This window comes from Artemia franciscana, chromosome 13 (assembly GCF_032884065.1).
Source record: "Artemia franciscana chromosome 13, ASM3288406v1, whole genome shotgun sequence".
NCBI lineage: Eukaryota > Metazoa > Arthropoda > Branchiopoda > Anostraca > Artemiidae > Artemia > Artemia franciscana.
In genome coordinates, this window is record NC_088875.1 from 45,438,544 (window position 1) to 45,457,318 (window position 18,775).

Genomic DNA, 18,775 nt, shown 5'->3' on the forward strand with positions numbered 1-18,775 from the left:
CGCACAGAGTTTTTTTTAGACGATCTTTCCGTGGTTGATAGCTAAGTTCGGCTCTCATAGTTCAGTTCGGCGTCTGAGTTCAGCGGCTGAGACTTTTCTTTTCTTTCAGTCTTCCCGTGAGGCATTTGCCCTAAACTGAATTTCTTGACGAAGCTCGTAAGATCTTTGCAAAATGCATTTTTTGATGTTTAGATTTTGGACAGAGAAAAGAATGGTAGGGGGTCTGCTGTGGGTCGATTCTTGATAGCTTGTTCCTGCTTGTCTGATGGGTTGCTGAGTGGCCCCAACCTTGTTGACAGGCGGCGATTGGCTTATAATGTGTCTTACATTAGTAATGTTTGCGTTCGGAATTTTGTATTGCTCTGTAAGATATTTCTCAATGGACGCCTTGTTGCTGTTTAGTCCTAGCTGCAGGGGCACGCCATAAGCAACTAAGTTAAGTTTCCTGCTATCTCTGTCTTTTTCCTGTCTAAACAGTCTGTGGACGTCGTCATCGAGGTGGGAATCAATGGCCTGTTTGATCTTAGATGTTTCTTGCAACATTGATGCTTCGACATGCTGTTTAACTTCTAGGATAGTACATTTTTCCATCATGTTTTTCTCAAGGTCATCGACACGCTCTTTGACTTCATCTATGCTTTCGGTTATATCACGTTTAAGCTCCTCTACCACTCCTTTAACTATGTCAGCGACAGCCAAAGCACTTGGAACCTTGGATGTTATAAGGCTCGAGATTTCAGCTAATGAAGGGGGGTCTGCTGATGTACCAGAATGCTTACAAACCGGACAGTACCACTGCATATCTCCAATGGTTGACATCTTTGTAAAGAGTTCATACTCTGGGATAGACATGTTTATGCATCCTATACACAGTCATTTTCACATCCATCGCATAATACTGCTTTAGATTCTGGCTCAAGACCTTGTTTGCAGCTGCACAGAAATCTAGAGACTATTTCGGACTGGATAATTTCCGCTTGCGATCTCGTTTAGGAGCCATGTCTGTCTCGCAACTTTTTGGATTCACACTTTTGTCGGTCTTTTTGTTTATTTCTTATTCTGTGGCTGGCATAAAAAAGATCGCAGCACGAATAAAGATGCAGCGCCAGCGCGATTAAAAAAAAATAATCGCCGTCTTTAAATAATTACTGGATTGGACCTGTGGGAAGTGCGGACATCCGAATAGCCTATCCCCAGTAGTTTAAGGACAAATATACAGCCGGTACCAATACGGCCCTTCGTGTTCGTTATCGCTCTCTTCTGCACAGGTCACAGGTTTATCCAAACGAAGAAGATGGGCGGCTCAGTTTACGTAACCTGTGGCTTTTTTGAAAGAAACAAATACTTCGCAAGATCGGCAACACTGTATAATTAAATGGGCTAAGAAGAAGTAAATCCACAACTCCTAGGAGATAAAATTGACCTAGAAGTCTGAATATAGAAAGTCCAACACTGTGGTAGGTCCCTTAAATTAACACCTAGGGTACCACAAGAATAGGAATGATGCAAATAATAATAAAAAACAGTTTTATCTCACAGTTTGTTATATATTTATCCAGGGTTCAAATTTATGCAGCCACATGGGTTTGTTATTGTTATTTGACTACATTTCTGCTCATTTTGGCTTAGCAAAGCTCTACTTTGCTTTTTAAAGGCTGTTTTTGTGGAAGAAGTTTTTGAATTTATTTTGGTTTGTTTTTTATTGACATAGGCCAATGCCAAGTTTTTTCTTTAAAAAACCTTTTGTTTTTTATTCTATAAAACAAGTTTTTATGTAAAATTTATTAATTGTATATTATAAAATTATATTATAAAAAATTGTATATTACAGTATAATAAACTTATAAATCTATATTATTGTTGTAAAATACTATAATAATATAAAAAATATTTTTATAAACTTATTTTTACATCCTTTCGTTTATTTTCTATAAAATTCACAGTTTGGCTTGCTATTTGGGTAAAATTATAGCAAACAGTATTACTGGCTTTTGTATAAAGTGAGTATACCACTTGATGCCTTTTTTACGCTCTTTACAAATATAATAATTGCTTCTTCCAGAAATTCAGATTTAAGCACTTTTTGACCTCTAAAAATGACCTAAATATGGGGTCATTACAAATCTGTAATAGTTTAGAAACAACTTTGGGCTATATATTTGCACATCAGGGGGGGGGGGGGTAAAGCATAGCATATATTAAATATGTAAACTAACCATTGCTGTATATAATATAGTTAAATTTATAGCAAACAGTATAACTGGCATTTGTAATAGCTGGCTTTCATATTTTTGACCAAAAATACATGCTTTGATTTAAAATTCAATGTCAAGGAAGAAGAAGACATAACATTGGAAAAATTAATTTATCCAAATTAATAATCAAAAATCAGTGCTTGTGGATTATATAACATTAAAAAAAAATAGATTTATAATGAAACAGAAAGTTTGAGATCAATGTTAGAAGGTATTTAAGGTTTGAGACCAATTTTCTTAGCCCTTTTTATACCCCATATTTAGGTTATTTTTAAGAGGTCAAAAAGTGCTTAAATCAGAATTTTGAGTAGAAGTGGTATATATTTGTAAAGAGTATAAAAAAAGGCATCAAGTGGTATATTCACTTTATGCAAAAGCCGGTAATACTGTTTGCTATAAATTTACAAAAATTAATTTATCCAAAATAATATTAGAAAACCAGTCTTGTGATTATATGATATTAAAAAAAAAATGATCTATAATGAAACAGTAAGTTTGAGATCAATGTTATAAGGTATTTAAGGTTAGAGACCAATTTTCTTAGCCTTTTTTATACCCCATATTTAGGTCATTTTTAAGTGGTCAAAAAGTGCTTAAATCTGAATACCCTTAGCTTGTATACTAGCTATAGTTGTAGTAGCATTAGTAGCATAATTTGCTAAGCAGCTTTGTTTTCTCCAACATCCCCTTTAACACATGCTGAAAGTTTCAACTTATATAGCATCAAGTGTTCCTGGAGCATTTCTGATATGTCCTCTTGACAGCATCTGTGGATGTAGTGTGTTTTGATTTAGTTTCATGAAGTTTAAATATTTTCCAAATTTTTTGGCTTAATACCCTTATTTTAATGGTAGTAGAATTAATGGAAGAAACCTGAGCTTTAGTGACAATAGTAGTATTAGTAATAATAGTAGCAGTAGTAGTAGTAGAAGTGGCAATAGTAGTAGCAGTTGCAGTCATATAAGTAGAAACAGTAGCATTAGGATAAAAATATTTTTTTTTGGTTGGCTCAACATCCCCCACAACAAGACCTGTTAAGTTTCAACTTCATACACTAAACCATTCCTAAGCTATTGCTTTTACAACCTGCATACAGACAGTGTGTTGAGATTCAGTTTACCTTCCCTCTCAAAATTCTTTGAAAATTTCAGCTTCATACCTTTTAGGCACAGTTGTAATAGCAGTAATACTAGCAGCAGTTGTAGTATTAGCAAACTACCTTTTGGCTAGTAGAGCATGCCTCTCATCAAGTCCTGGAAATTTCAACTTAATACAATTAGCTGTTGCTATGACATGGCTGAAATATCCTTTTGATAACCTGTTTATTTATGTACTTCTGTGATTTTCATCTTAATGCTTTTAACTTTACAAGTAGTTACAACAGAGAAAGTAGTTGAAGTAGCAGTTGTAGTACTATAGTAAATGTAGCAGCAGTAGTAGCATGCATATATTGCCCTTTGGTCAATTAACCCTCCTCTTTAAGCATTTTCTCAAAGTTCCCACTTAATACTCAAGTACAATCTTGAGATATGTTTTTTTTTTTAATGTGCATTCACATATTGTCTTTCATTTAATTCAAATTTACCATCAATATTTTAAATGGAGAACTCTGGTTGTAGTTGTAGTAGTGTCAGCAATAGTAGTGGTGGTAATTGTTGTAGAAGAAGTAGTATACAAATATTACCATCCTTTTTGGTCAATTGATCATCTCTCCTCAACCTTCTCTGGAAAGCTAACCTGAATGCCCATGGTCTTTTTGGAAAGTAAAGGTCAAACATGCATACCTTTCTAAAAAACATATACTATATATAAACAGGGAACCAATTGCCTATCTTACAGCCCTCTATCTGGGGGCTGTGCAGGCTTGGATTTACCAGCAGGCCTACTAGGCCCTGGCCTAGAAGTGCATAATTCCAGGGGATGCAATTAATTTATCACAAGGTTTTTTTTTTAGCAAAACTGAATCAATATTATTTGCTGTCAAAGTGCCAATTGCATTCAGCTGCCATGTAGCCTATTGACAGAAAAGTGATTTGAAAATAACACAAGAATTCCATGGCTTCTTATAAACTGTCATATGTCTCCTAGGAATGACAGCTGAAAGTTCAGTATCACCTCTCTCTTCCATTACTTTTGACTCATACATTCTGATCAATTTTTCCACTATTACCAAATTTTCAGGGCTTCCCTGAAAATCTCAGAAAACCAGAGCTGCAAATATGCTTGGGCCTAGGAGCATCAAAGTCTTAAATATGTCCTTGGGCTTCAAGGGGGTTGACATCCCCAAAGGCATAATCACAGGATCTTTCAACAACACTGAAGAGAGTAGACATCTCAAAATTTTCATTGGATGTTTTTTTTCGAAAATCATGGGCTTGTGAGGAGGGGGGCTGGTTAAATTTGCTAATTTTGCTTTTGCCCTAAATTTACTTTTTGACCCTTAAAAAGAGCACTATAACTTCCAATTTCTATTCAAATTAGCCCTATCCAAAGTTTTTACAACCACCCATTCCATAAAAACCTTATATGCCTTCAGGGCATAACTTACAACTCTTGTCCCCAGGTTCTGAAGGGCTATTTCGACCCTGGGTGCTTTTTTAGACCTATATGATCTGAACAAATTCAACATATGATTGAACAAATTCAAGGACAAATTCTTTTCTTTGGACTTTAGACTTGGGTTTCTTGCTCTTTTTGGGGGGGGGGTTGTTGTGTCTGAAGCTTATTATTTGAGGGTAATGGCCTTCACATATACTGAAAATGCAGTAAAAAGATATTTTTATTTCAGTATTTTCATACATCATAGCTTAGTTTGAAACTATCAGTGCAATTGCTTCTGGTAACAGGTCTAGAAATAAAGACAGGTTAAGTTTAAACATGTTTATTACTTAAAGTTCATTATTATACATTGATAAATGGCAGTCCTATGACATAGCATACCTTTGCTGTGTCATATGCACTTATCATGATCAGGTATTTTTCCCTTGGTATCCACTGTGTGAAGAACCTAACCTCATTCTGTCTGTTTGTCTGTGTATCTGTCTGTCTGTGTGCCTGTGTGTCTGTTTCTGTGTCTGCATTTCTGTAAGCCTATGAGTCTGTATGCCTGTGGAAAAAGTTCCAACTACTTAAAAAAAATTATGTTCCAAAAAAAGTAAAAGTAAATTTCCAAGTCCCCCCCCCCAAAAAAAAAATAAAGTTCTTAGTCCCTCAAAAAATATTTTTCTATGTTAAAATAAATTTTAAGGATCAAAAGGGCATAAGATTCACCTCAAGGGCTAAGCTTCTAAACCTACAGAAGGCAGTGTTTATGCACTTTTTAGTTTTGATATTGCTCTTTACCATTCCCTGAAGGCGCAGGTTCCAAAATATTCCAGGGATTGAATTCAAAGATTCAAGACTGGCATTAGGGAGGGGTGTTTTTAAAAACTAATGATTATATATGATATACAAATACATACCATTTTGTAAATTTTTTGTATTGTTCTTTACCATCCCCTGAAGGTCCAGGTTTAAAATGTTCCATGGATTGAATTCAAAAGTTCAAGAAGAGCTGGTAGGGAGGGGTGTTTTTAAAACTAAAGATGGTATATGCTATCCAAACAATTTGATAACTATAGGATTGTAAATGTGTTTTGATAAACCAAAACTGTATGAAAAACAGTCCATGTCCACTAAGCATATGACAAAAAATACATATATTTCAAACCTCTTATAGCAACAATTGGCAAAAGAATGTATTATTTCTGGAACAGTGTTATCTCAAAAGAAAGACCAAATGCAATCACGGACCAGCTCTGCTAATACCAATTGAGGGGATAATGTATTTTTGCCACCCCCTCAGACAAGTTTTTTATCCTCTCAGGGTGGCTGTTATTACGGTTGTTTTATTTTGTTTTTTTTTTGTTTAATAAATATATCTCTCTGGAAAATATTGAAGGGAAGAGGTTAGCAACTTGAATAGTACACCAGGGTGGGGCTGCAATAATAATGATTGATAGCATACTACTTGAGCCCTGGCAGTATTTGATATCAAAGGCTAGATCTAGCCTTGGTTTGCTTAAACATACTATTTCAAGCCATTCACAGAAAGTCTTTGTAAGACTTGGCAAAGCAATTGCAAGACATATTTTGGACTTTGGTGCTTGTATTACCTCTTTTGTACAAATATGGTACAACGTTGATTGATAGAGTTTGGAGAAGTGCAACTAGGTGATAACTGGTCTCCAGAAACCTACCATACAGGAAAAGGCTGGAGAAACTGAAAATATTAGCTCTAGTATTTTGATGCTGCTGTGATGACATGATCTTAACCCACAAATATCTTAGCCAGCTAAGTAGTAGTCTTTTCAAGCCAAATATTATGGATCAAGCAAAGAAGAGGACATGCAAAATAGCTCTATAACAGACTGAATACTAGGATATGCAAAAACTTTTCACTGAAGAGTGATTATTGGTTGAAATGGACTCAGTGAAGACACAACAACCATTCCATATTTAACATCATTCAAATCACAACTGGATGTGGAATGAAACAGCAAACTGTAGAAATATGACTGAGATTCCTCAATCCAGGTAACTAATAACTGATTGTTTTTATTGGCGTTTCACTGGTGCTTCAGTACAGTGACAATTATTTTACTTTGTGTATTATTAATCATCAGCATGGAGCTGAACAGCTCTGGGATGCACCTTAATCGCTTTTAATTGTGAATTAAGGTAAATACCCTGGCTACTGCATAAACATAAGTCTTGAATCTAATGTATAAGCCTTTTAAGTCTTATCTAAGATATTCATTGCTACTGGTTTGACTTGGAGTTTCTTTTGCAATCCTTATTATATTATAAAATAAATGTGTCAGGACTAATTTTTGTTCTTCTCATCTATATATATAAAAATAAGTTGTCTGTGGATGTGTGGGTCCGTCTATCGGGTGACGTCATGTTTGTGTGTTGACTGACGTCACGAAGTTAGTTGTCGTCATTTTTGTTATGACGGTGACGTCATTAAAGATATTTAAGACATGCGTTCACGTAGAAATCTATTAATGTTTAACTGTAAAATGACTGATGAACTTACAATGGCAACAGCCGAGGAAGATGCTCAAAGAGTCTATGCCAAAAAAACTTGCTGCTGATAGAGAAAGTAAGAAAAGAAAGCGTGCCGAGGAATCAAAAGAACAGCAAGGAAACAGGCTTGAGGCTGATAGAGAAAGTAAGAAAAGAAAGCGTGCCGAGGAATCAAAAGAACAGCAAGGAAACAGGCTTGAGGCTGATAGAGAAAGAAAGAACAGAAAGCGTGCCAAGGAACTACCAGAGCAACGCGAAACCAGACTTGCTGCTAAAAGAGAAAGTGAAAAAAGAAGGCGTGCCGAGGAACTACCAGAGCAACATGAAACCAGACTTGCTGCTAAAAGAGAAAGTGAAAAAAGAAGGCATGCCGAGGAACTACCAGAGCAACATGAAACCAGACTTGCTGCTAAAAGAGAAAGTGATAAAAGAAGGCGTGCCGAGGAATCACAAGAACATCAAGAAATCAGGCTTGCTGCTGATAGAGAAAGTAAGAAAAGAAAGTGTGCCGAGGAATCAGAGCAACCTGAAAGTTATCGCCTGGCATTCAGGTACAGCCCAGTCGATGATTATAGCTTGAGTAGATGTGTTCAAATCGGGACTATGCCAAACTTCCTCTATTGGCTGCACCACCAGAGCCATTGAAGACTTTTCTTACTGGAACTACGTCAGAATCTAAGCGTTTTTTGTCACAAATCAGAAAATATAATTCATGTTTCCAAATGACGTCGTTTGGAGCCCAAATCGAAAATCTAGATCGATTTATGTCTACTTTCAAAGTAAAAGGGCAAATTTATCATAGAGCAGGGTCCCTTCTACCATTCTCAGGAGAGAATCATAAATTTTTACAATTGTACTTCATCAGTGATAGAAATTCTGAATTGAATGCACGTTGCGAAATTTCTCCCAACGTTGAAAGGACAATCGTTTCCCAATTGCAACATCTTTTCCACGAAAATAATAATTTAGTGCGTCTGTTCAAAACAGCCATCGATTTGATGCCTACTGATACGCATAAAATTGTTATTTCCGCTGACAAAACGCCTCCTGGCCAACATGTGCGTAGATACAATGCTCCAACTATCGACGAAGTGGCAATCGTTATGGTCGGTGATCAGTTTTTACCTCGAGATATTATTCTTCATAAGCGAAACGCTCAGTTGTTAAGAATTGCTGAAACTCATCGATGCTACGATGCCCTACAATATCCTATCATTTTTTGGGATGGAGCTGACGGCTATCACTATAATATTAAATTGATGAATCCAGCCACTAACAAAGAAATGAATAAGAAATGCAGTGTAATGCATTATTATTCCTATAGACTAATGATTCGGCAGGATGAAGAAATTTATATTTTAAAATGCCGTGAATTGTTTCACCAATACGTTGTTGATATGTATGCTAAACCTGAATCAGAACGTTTGCTATATATCTGCCTGAATCAGACCAAGCTCCGCTCTGAACAATACATTCATTTGCGAGGTGCAGTTGTAAATGACGGTAATACCACAAACGTGGGAAGATTAACAATTTTACCTTCATCATATGCTGGCAGTCCCCGTCATATGCATGAATATGCTCAAGATGCTATTGCGTATGTTCGTCTGTATGGTCGTCCAGATTTATTTATTACATTTACATGTAATCAATCTTGGTACGAGATACAGCAGCTTTTACTTCAAGGACAATCGGCGGTTCATAGACATGACATTACGGCCCGTGTCTTCCGGCAAAAGTTGAAATTACTGATAGACTACATAGTAAATTTTGAAGTGTTTGGGTCAGTGCGATGCTGGATGTACTCAGTGGAATGGCAAAAACGAGGTTTGCCACACGTACATATACTAATCTGGTTACATAAAAAAATTACTTCGAACGAAATTAATGATGTGATTTCCCTTCCCTTCTACCATTCTCAGGCGAGAATCATAAATTTTTACAATTGTACTTCATCAGTGATAGAAATTCTGAATTGAATGCACTTTGCGAAATTTCTCCCAACGTTGAAAGGACAATCGTTTCCTAATTGCAACATCTTTTCCACGAAAATAATAATTTAGTGCGTCTGTTCAAAACAGCCATCGATTTGATGCCTACTGATACGCATAAAATTGTTATTTCCGCTCACAAAACGCCTCCTGGCCAACATGTGCGTAGATACAATGCTCCAACTATCGACGAAGTGGCAATCGTTATGGTCGGTGATCAGTTTTTACCTCGAGATATTATTCTTCATAAGCGAAACGCTCAGTTGTTAAGAATTGCTGAAACTCATCGATGCTACGATGCCCTACAATATCCTATCATTTTTTGGGATGGAGCTGACGGCTATCACTATAATATTAAATTGATGAATCCAGCCACTAACAAAGAAATGAATAAGAAATGCACTGCAATGCATTATTATTCCTATAGACTAATGATTCGGCAGGATGAAGAAATTTATATTTTAAAATGCCGTGAATTGTTTCACCAATACGTTGTTGATATGTATGCTAAACCTGAATCAGAACGTTTGCTATATATCTGCCTGAATCAGACCAAGCTCCGCTCTGAACAATACATTCATTTGCGAGGTGCAGTTGTAAATGACGGTAATACCACAAACGTGGGAAGATTAACAATTTTACCTTCATCATATGCTGGCAGTCCCCGTCATATGCATGAATATGCTCAAGATGCTATTGCGTATGTTCGTCTCTATGGTCGTCCAGATTTATTTATTACATTTACATGTAATCAATCTTGGTACGAGATACAGCAGCTTTTACTTCAAGGACAATCGGCGGTTCATAGACATGACATTACGACCCGTGTCTTCCGGCAAAAGTTGAAATCACTGATAAACTACATAGTAAAACTTGAAGTGTTTGGTTCAGTGCGATGCTGGATGTACTCAGTGGAATTGCAAAAACGAGGTTTGCCACACGCACATATACTAATCTGGCTACATAAAAAAATTACTTCGAACGAAATTGATGATGTGATTTCCGCTGAAATACCTGATGAAAATGTCGATAAGGGGTTACATGATATTATTGTAAAAAATATGATACATGGACCTTGCGGTGCACTGAACGAAAATTCACCATGCATGGCCAAAGGAAGGTGCACCAAGCAATATCCTCGACTTTTAGTATCAAACACAGTTACTGGCAATGATGGTTACCCACAATATAGAAGAAGATCTACTGAAGATGGCGGTAAAACAGCAATAATAAAGAAGCGTAACGGTATCACCATCGAAGTAGATAACCAGTGGGTTGTTCCATATTCCCTGTTATTATCAAAAACATTTAATGCACACATAAACGTTGAATACTGTAACTCCGTAAAGGCAATCAAATACATATGTAAATACGTCAACAAAGGCAGTGACATGGCAGTTTTTGGCTTGCAGCCCGAAATCAAAGATATCGACGAAATCGTACAATATCAGGCTGGAAGATACATAAGCAGTAATGAAGCTGTTTGGCGAATTCTTTCATTTCCGATACATGAACGTAGTCCAGCTGTTGTTCACTTAGCGGTACATTTACAGAATGGTCAACGTGTTTATTTCTCGGAAACCAACGTGCAACAAAGAGCCCTAAATCCACCGGATACAAAGTTAACCGCTTTCTTTTCGCTTTGCAAAAATGATTCTTTTGCAAAAAAACTGCTGTATACTGAAGTGCCTTCGTATTACACGTGGAATACTAAAAATAAAGTATTTGAACGTCGAAAACAGGGTAAGTCAGTCGACGGCCAACCTACCATCTTCAAAGATACCACGATAGGAAGACTCTACACCGTTCACCCAATCAACATGAATGCTTCTTTCTACGCCTGCTTTTGGTGAATGTACCCGGTCCGACATCCTTTGAGTATTTGAGAACTGTAAACGGTACTATACATGACACTTACCGTAGTGCATGCCAAGCTCTGAATTTATTGGAGAATGACCAACACTGGGATAACTGCATCAATGACGCATGCCAAACGTCAACTCCAAGTCAAATTCGCGCATTGTTTGGCATCATTTTAACAACTTGCTCTCCATCAGCTCCTACAGAGTTATGGGAAAAATATAAGTCAAAAATGTCCGAAGATATACTCCATCGAAAACAGCTAGAGACGTCAGATATGACTTGTGATTTTACATCAGAAATTTATAACTACACTTTAGTTATTATAGAAGATTTGTGCGTACGTATGGCAAACAAACCTCTTCAGGATTTGGGAATACCTTCACCTAACCGTATCGCTGCTGTTTCGACAAATGTAGAATTGGATCGTGAACAAAGTTACAGTACGAGTGATCTATTGTCGTATGTACAAAATAACATTTCCAAGTTAACGTCGGAACAAAAAGACATTTATGATACGATAATGCATTGTGTCGATAACAACGTTGGAGAAATTTTCTTTTTGGATGCGCCAGGAGGTACTAGTAAAACGTTTGTCATAAAACTGATTCTGGCATCAATTCGATCAAAAAATGATATAGCGTTGGCAATTGCGTCGTCCGGAATAGCCGCAACATTGCTGCCGGGTGGAAGAACTGCTCATTCCGCTTTGAAATTGCCTCTGAATTTGCATTCTACAGAAACTCCCACGTGCAATATTTCCAAATCATCTGGGATGGGTAAAGTATTGCAGCAATGCAAACTTATTATTTGGGATGAGTGCACAATGGCACACAAAAAATCGCTCGAGGCTCTGGATCAATGCTTGAAAGATTTGCGAGGGAATTCGAAACCCTTTGGCAGCACATTAATATTGCTTGCGGGAGATTTCAGGCAAACATTACCTATAATACCTAGATCAACTCCTGCAGACGAAATGAATGCTTGCCTGAAAAATTCTAATTTATGGGCACACGTAAAAATATTAAAATTACCTACAAATATGCGTGTCCGATTGCAAAACGATGACTCTGGTCAAACATTTTCAGATCAATTGCTGGCAATTGGAAACGGAAAGCTCCCAGTAGTGGGAAAGCCAAAAATGTTGTATATTCGCAATTTTTACGTAGTTTGAAACACATATATAAATCTATCTATATTCACAGGTGGGACACAGGGACACAACTACAATGGCGCGTAACTAATATGGCGCGTAACGACTTACGCGCGCGGGGGGGCTTGGGGGGCGCGAAGCGCCCCACCAACTAGGTGTTGGGGTGGCGCGAAGCGCCACCCCAACAGCTAGTGTATATACATAAAAATAAGTTGTCTGTGTGTGTATGTCGAGTGACGTCATATTTGTGTGTCGACTGACGTCATGTTTGTCGACTGACGTCATTATAAGGATTGAGCTGTATGCGTCATGAAGTTATTTGTCGACTGACGTAATGTTTTTCAACTGATGAAATTACATACCGGGACACAAATGACGACCGGGACACAGGGAATATAAATGACGACCGGAATATATAAATGTATCCAGTGATGCCAATTAAGAAATGCAGGGTTCGAGTTATTTTCAATAAAATTACATAAAAGACATTTTTCAAAATCTAAGGGGGGGGGGGAATCACCCACTCATAGCAATTGGAACCTCTGTCAGGGGTGAAGCTAGGGTCTTGAGTTTAGAGAGGGGATGGGGGTATAAAGAATGTTCTAACTTTATAGTCCAATGTACCAACAAATTTGCACACATAAACTAAATTTAGACACAAAAGATGCCCAAAGTTCCAAGGGATAAGCACTGCATGCTGACACCTTGGAACATGGAGGGAGTCCCCCTATGCTGCATCCCTGTTCCCTCTATCTATCCATAGTTTTAGTATTTGCACACATATATAATTAAGAAGCTCAATTTATAATCTATACTTTTTCAGAACCTTTTGGAAGCGAAGTCTGTAAGCCATATTCACTGAAATAAATTGCTTCAAACATGAATTTGCTCTTGTTATTTGAACAGGTAGTTTATTTTATTTTTGTGCTTATTAAATATAGGTCTATTAAATGTGTTTTTGTTTTTTTCAATGCAATACTGTTCATCCATGGCTGCTTATTTTTCATGTTGGGTGTAAACTCAATTCACCGTTTCATGCTTTAAAACATGTCAGGTACAAATTCTTTGGTATATTTATTATGATTATATATTTATTACTTTGATAGGCACTAGATCATATTTAAGAAGCATTGCAATATGTGAGGAGATAAAGAGCCACCAAGTATCTAACAAGAATGGTGACAGTCAACTGGGTAATAGAAAACGGTGCCATTTTAAACACTTCCTTTATTCTGAGTGGTGAAGCACTGTGTAGTTTCAGACACGCGACAAGGTTCCGAAAATTGATGGTTTTCAGTAAAGATGTTGCAGATGCAAACAGATAGCTGTTTAATCTTTGAAAGACCCATCATTTTGTCAGCAAGCATTGAAAGTAAGGGCTAGCATTAGTTTCTTTGACAATGCATGCTGGAGAAGATCTTCACACACTCAGATTATCCTGAATCATATGAGAAATATATATGACAGCTGGAACAAGATGTTTTGTTTGACTTATGTCACTATGCATTACCCTCAGTCGCAGAAGAGCTTGGAACTTACCATCATTATGAAGTTCTGACTCTGTGACTGAAATGGAGTGTGAATCCTTTGTATCCCAAAAGGCAAGTCGTTGCCTCCTGCAAAATATTACAATTTTAACAATTAGCCTCAGTTTTTGGCAATTTTCTTCAACCTGCACTGTTCCTGCTGTATGGTTAATTTGGAAAAATTAGAAAAAAATGAGGTATTTTTAGCTTACGAACGGGCGATCGGATCTTAATGAAATTTGATATTTAGAAGGATATCGTGTCTCAGAGCTCTTGTTTTAAATGCTGACTGCATCCAGTGACATCAGGGGGAATTGGAGGGGGAAACCTAAAATCTTGGAAAATGCTTAGAGTGGAGAGATTGGGATGAAACTTGGTGGGAAAAATAAGCGCAAGTCTTAGATACGGGATTGACATAAACGGAACGAATCCGCTCACTTTGGGGAGTGTTAATTCTTAAAAATTAGAAAAAATGGAAGTATTTTTAACCTACGAAGAAATGATCGTATCTTAATGAAATTTTATATTTAGAAGGACCTCGTAACTCAGATGTATTATTCTAATTTTTGACCGGATCTAGTATCATTGGGGGGAGTTGGGGGACCAGAAACCATGGAAAACAATTAGAGTGGAGAGATCAGGATGAAACTTGTTGGGAAGAATAAGCACAAGTCCAAGATACATGACTGACATAACCGGATCTGATCTGCTCTCTTTAGGGGAGTCTAATTTGGAAAAATGAGGTATTTGTAACGTATGGACGGGTGATCAGATCTTAATGAAATTTGATATTTAGAAGGATCTTGTGCATCACAGCTCTTGTCTTAAATCCCGACCAGATCCGGTGACATTGGGGGTAGTTCAAGGGGGAAACCGGAAATCTTGGAAAATGTGAAAATTAAGGTATCTTTATCTGACGAATGGGTGATCGGGTCTTAGTGGAACTTGATATACAGAAATATCTTATGTATCAGATGCTCCATTTTCAATTTGAACCGGATCCGGGGGAATAGGCTAAAGGGTTTGAAGGGGGAAATAGAAATCTTGAAAACCGGAAATATTAGAAAACGCTTAGAGTGGGGAGATCGGGATGAAACTTGATGCGAAGAATAAGCACAAATTCTAGATACGTGATTGGCATAATTGGTGCGGATCCGCTCTCTTTGGGGGGGGGCGGTATTTCCAGTGCTTTGGCGAGTTCGGTGCTTCTGGACGTGCTAGGGCGATGGAAATTGGTAGGCGTGTCAGGGACCTGCACGAATTCACTTGATAACAGTTGTTTCCCCCGATTCGATCATCTGTGGGTTGGGCTGGAGGGAGAGGGAAAACTGAAAAAAATGAGGTATTTTTAACTGAAGAATGGGTGATCGGATCTGAATGAAATTTGATATTTAGAAGGACCTCTTGTCTCAGAGCTCTTGTTTTAAATCCCGACCATATCCGGTGATATTGGGAGAGTTGGAGGGGGGAACCTGAAATCTTGGAAAACTCTTAGAGTAGAGAGATCGGGATGGAACTTGGTGGGAAGAATAAGCAGAAGTCCTAGATACGTGATTGACATAACCGGACTGAATCCGCTCTCTTTGGGGGAGTTGGGCGGGCTGTTGATTCGGAAAAATTAGAAAAATTTAGGTATTTTTAACTTAAGAACTGGTGACCGGATCTGAATGAAATTTGATATTTAGAATGAACTCATGTCTAAGAGCTGTTATTTTAAATCGCGACCAGATCTGGTGACATTGTGGGGAGTTGAAACCAGAAATCTTGGAAAACGCTCAGAATGGAGAGATCGGGATGAAACGTGTTGGGTAAAATAGGCAAATGTCGTAGGTACGGGAGTGACGTAATCGGACTAGATCTTCTCTCTTTGGGGGAGTTGAGGGGGTCCAGTGCTTTGGCGAGTTCAGTGCTTCAGGACGCGCTAGGACGATGAAAACTGGGAGGCGTGTTAGGGACCTGCACAAATTGACTTGATAAAGTCGTTTTCTCTGATTTGAGTATCTGGGGGGGGGGCTGAAGGGAGAGGAAAAATTGGAAAAAATGAGGTATTTTTAACTCACGAGTGGGTGACCGGATCTTAATGAATTTTGATATTTAGAAGGAGCTCGTGTCTCAGAGCTCTTGTTTTAAATCCCGACTGGCATTAAGCCCTGATTTTCCTTTTAAATTAATATATTGATTCTTAGAATTTTGCTAGAGCTCATACCATATGAGCTCTTAGCTTTTCTGACCTCGTCACAAGTGCCATATGAGCTCTTAGCTCTTGTTAACATAAGGAAAACGAGACAAACATGGGTTCATTACAGTTCATAATATGTTCCACATTAATATTTTTCCAAATATACTGCCTTTGAAAACATATCGTCAAGTATTTAAAATGTGAACCTAGTTAATGGTAAAATTGGAAAATGTTCTATGCTTCCCGTTTCGCCACATTTACTCAGTTCAATTTTTTTTCCCTGATGTTTAAGGTGCTTTTACTTTCTAAAATATATCAGTTCAATATAAGATTCTCTTGTTTTAAAACTTTCAAAAGTGGAAATGAATGCATCCTCTAAATCTGCAAATAGGACAGAAATGGAATAATTGTAGAATTAGAAGGTAGATATACAGTGAATTTAATATCCCGAATGAAAAAGAATTAAGACTTGATGCTTTTTTATAATGATATTCCTGCTTTAAGTAGATAGGTCAAATCGGTTGTAGTTTGGTCATAGAGTTTGGTAGAGGAGGATCTGTTCCAGGAATGCTTTAATTGTTTTTTTATTTCCAGTATCTAATTGAAGCTCCGAATCTCTTATTTATCATTGAAATGCCTAATAAGCGCTGATAATTATAGCTATTATCAGCTCCAAATTCTAATTTTCTAATTCCAACGCCAACAAGTGACGAGAACATCCTATTTCTTACGTTTCGAAATCACATTCTAATCCATAAATGTAGAACTACCTCTATGTATAGTACCATGCTGACTTCTTGTTGTTATCGCTTTGCTAAATATTGTGCATTTTAACCACCTCCAAAAAAAGAATTGATATAAATGTGCTAAGAATTATGACTGAAATTAGCCAAATTTCATACAACGCCAGCGCCACTTAGAGGGCTGCATCAGCCCCCTATTTCTGCATCAGCATTATCTACGAAATGTCTGCTGAGAATAGAATAAAGTGAATTTAAACAAAATATATGTATTTTTCTCATAGTTAGAAATTTTGTGAAATTTCCCTTCCACTTCTATTTCCCTAATTTCCCTTCCACCTGGCAATTTTGAATTAATTTAAGGTTTCTGCCGCAATGATGCCAAGGATTGTTCAGATTTTCTGGATATTCTTTGTCAATTAATGCCCAACGGATAAATTAATATTTCTAACTTTATTTTTTGAATACTTTCAAATTTGAAATACGATCGCTATTTAAATACGGGGAATATGTCACAATATAATGTTGCAAAATATGTGGTAATTCAAAGCCGTCCTGGCTGAGTGGGTGGCGCGCTGGCGTGGAAATTCTGTGTCCAAGGGTCACGAGTTCAATCCCAGTTGTGACCAGTTATTTAGTTTGGGACGGGGGTCAGTGGCGTGACTCTGTAAGCTCAGCCAGAGTCGACCCATCTCTAAATGGGTACCTGGAAAAATCTGGGGGAAGGTAAGCAGGAAGGGTGTGTGAAAGCACAGGATGGTTGGCCCCCAACCCCCCATTGTACTTCCTGGCTGAAGGGCCATGAAACGGAGATCAGCACCGCCGGTTTGGACCTTAAGGGTCTAGTGCCGTCTTGCTTACTTATATAAATACGGGGAATATGTCATAATATAATGTTGCACAATCTGTGGTAATACTTTGACATATCCTGTATCTTTACTTAGTATGCTTAGAATCCTGTATCTATGATTTTGTTTCTACTTTATATGACCCGCTGATATCAATGCTATTTATTAGTATAAATCGACGAATCCACAAATAAATCAATTCAATAAAAAATCATAAATAGTATTTCAATAAATCACATATGTTAAAAGTTGAGTAAAACAAATTAAATCTTACAGAGTCAAAATCCATTCAAAACTACGAGCAAATAAATAGTGGGATAATCGGGGCTATAAGAATATTTATCAGATTGAGCATCCTATGCTATGTGTAGGGGTTGGGTGAAGTGGAAGGGGATATGTACTGCAGTAATAGTGGTGAAACTGGCTGAAAAAAGCCGAGTATACACGATATTCATCTTCACCCACCCAAAAACTTGTTTATGCTATACTACTGTTGTTTGCAGTTGCTCATTGCTGACAATTTTAGCAAAAGCCAAGCATCAGCACTTATATTTATGGTTTTTTAATCGGTGTTTATTGTTTATAATATATTGCGTAATGTTTTTAAATTCACCAAGTAGTGTGTTTGTTAAATAGTTATTATTCTTCACCACTGCTTGAATAGCACCTACTTCAATAGTACCGTGTCTTCCCCCACCCCTCAATTAAAAAAATTGTAGCTACGCCTCTGGTTTAGATTAAATATAAAAAAAACAAGTTTTTTTAACTGAAAGTAAGGAGCGACATTAAAACTTAAAACGCACAGAAATTACTTCGTATGTGAAAGAGGCTGCTTTCTCATCAACGCCCCGCTCTTTACGCTAAAGTTTGACTCTTTCTCTCAATTCTTCTTTTTGAAAATGTAAAAAACTTTAGCGTAAAGAGCGGGGCGTTGATGAGGAAGCAGCCTCTTTCATATACGAAGTAATTTCTGTGCGTTTTAAGTTTTAATGTCGCTCCTTACTTTCAGTTAAAAAAACTTGTTTTTTTTTTTATTTAATTTCTGAACGTTTTTGAATCAATGCATGTTTTGATTTTGGCTCTCCGCAGAGGAATAATCAAAACGAAATTTGCATATTTTTTTTTTTTTTGGCTAAATGGCTTTCTCATAATT

General features: G+C 37.2%; 1 protein-coding gene across 2 annotated transcripts in view; it reads left to right on the plus strand.

Moving 5' to 3' along the window:
• The first annotated feature begins 1,329 nt into the window (after positions 1 to 1,329).
• Positions 1,330 to 18,775, plus strand: part of LOC136034990 (serine palmitoyltransferase 1-like) — a 47,645-nt gene continuing 30,199 nt past the window's right edge. Inside the window, exons 1-2 of one of the 2 annotated variants that reach the window (XM_065716559.1) lie at positions 1,330 to 1,457; positions 13,153 to 13,235. In XM_065716559.1, coding sequence (XP_065572631.1) covers positions 13,209 to 13,235 — 27 coding nt within the window. In that variant the 5' untranslated portion in view covers positions 1,330 to 1,457; positions 13,153 to 13,208. Of the gene's footprint in view, positions 1,458 to 1,646; positions 1,691 to 13,152; positions 13,236 to 18,775 lie in introns of those variants that run through there. The other variant, XM_065716560.1, reaches the window with a different exon arrangement.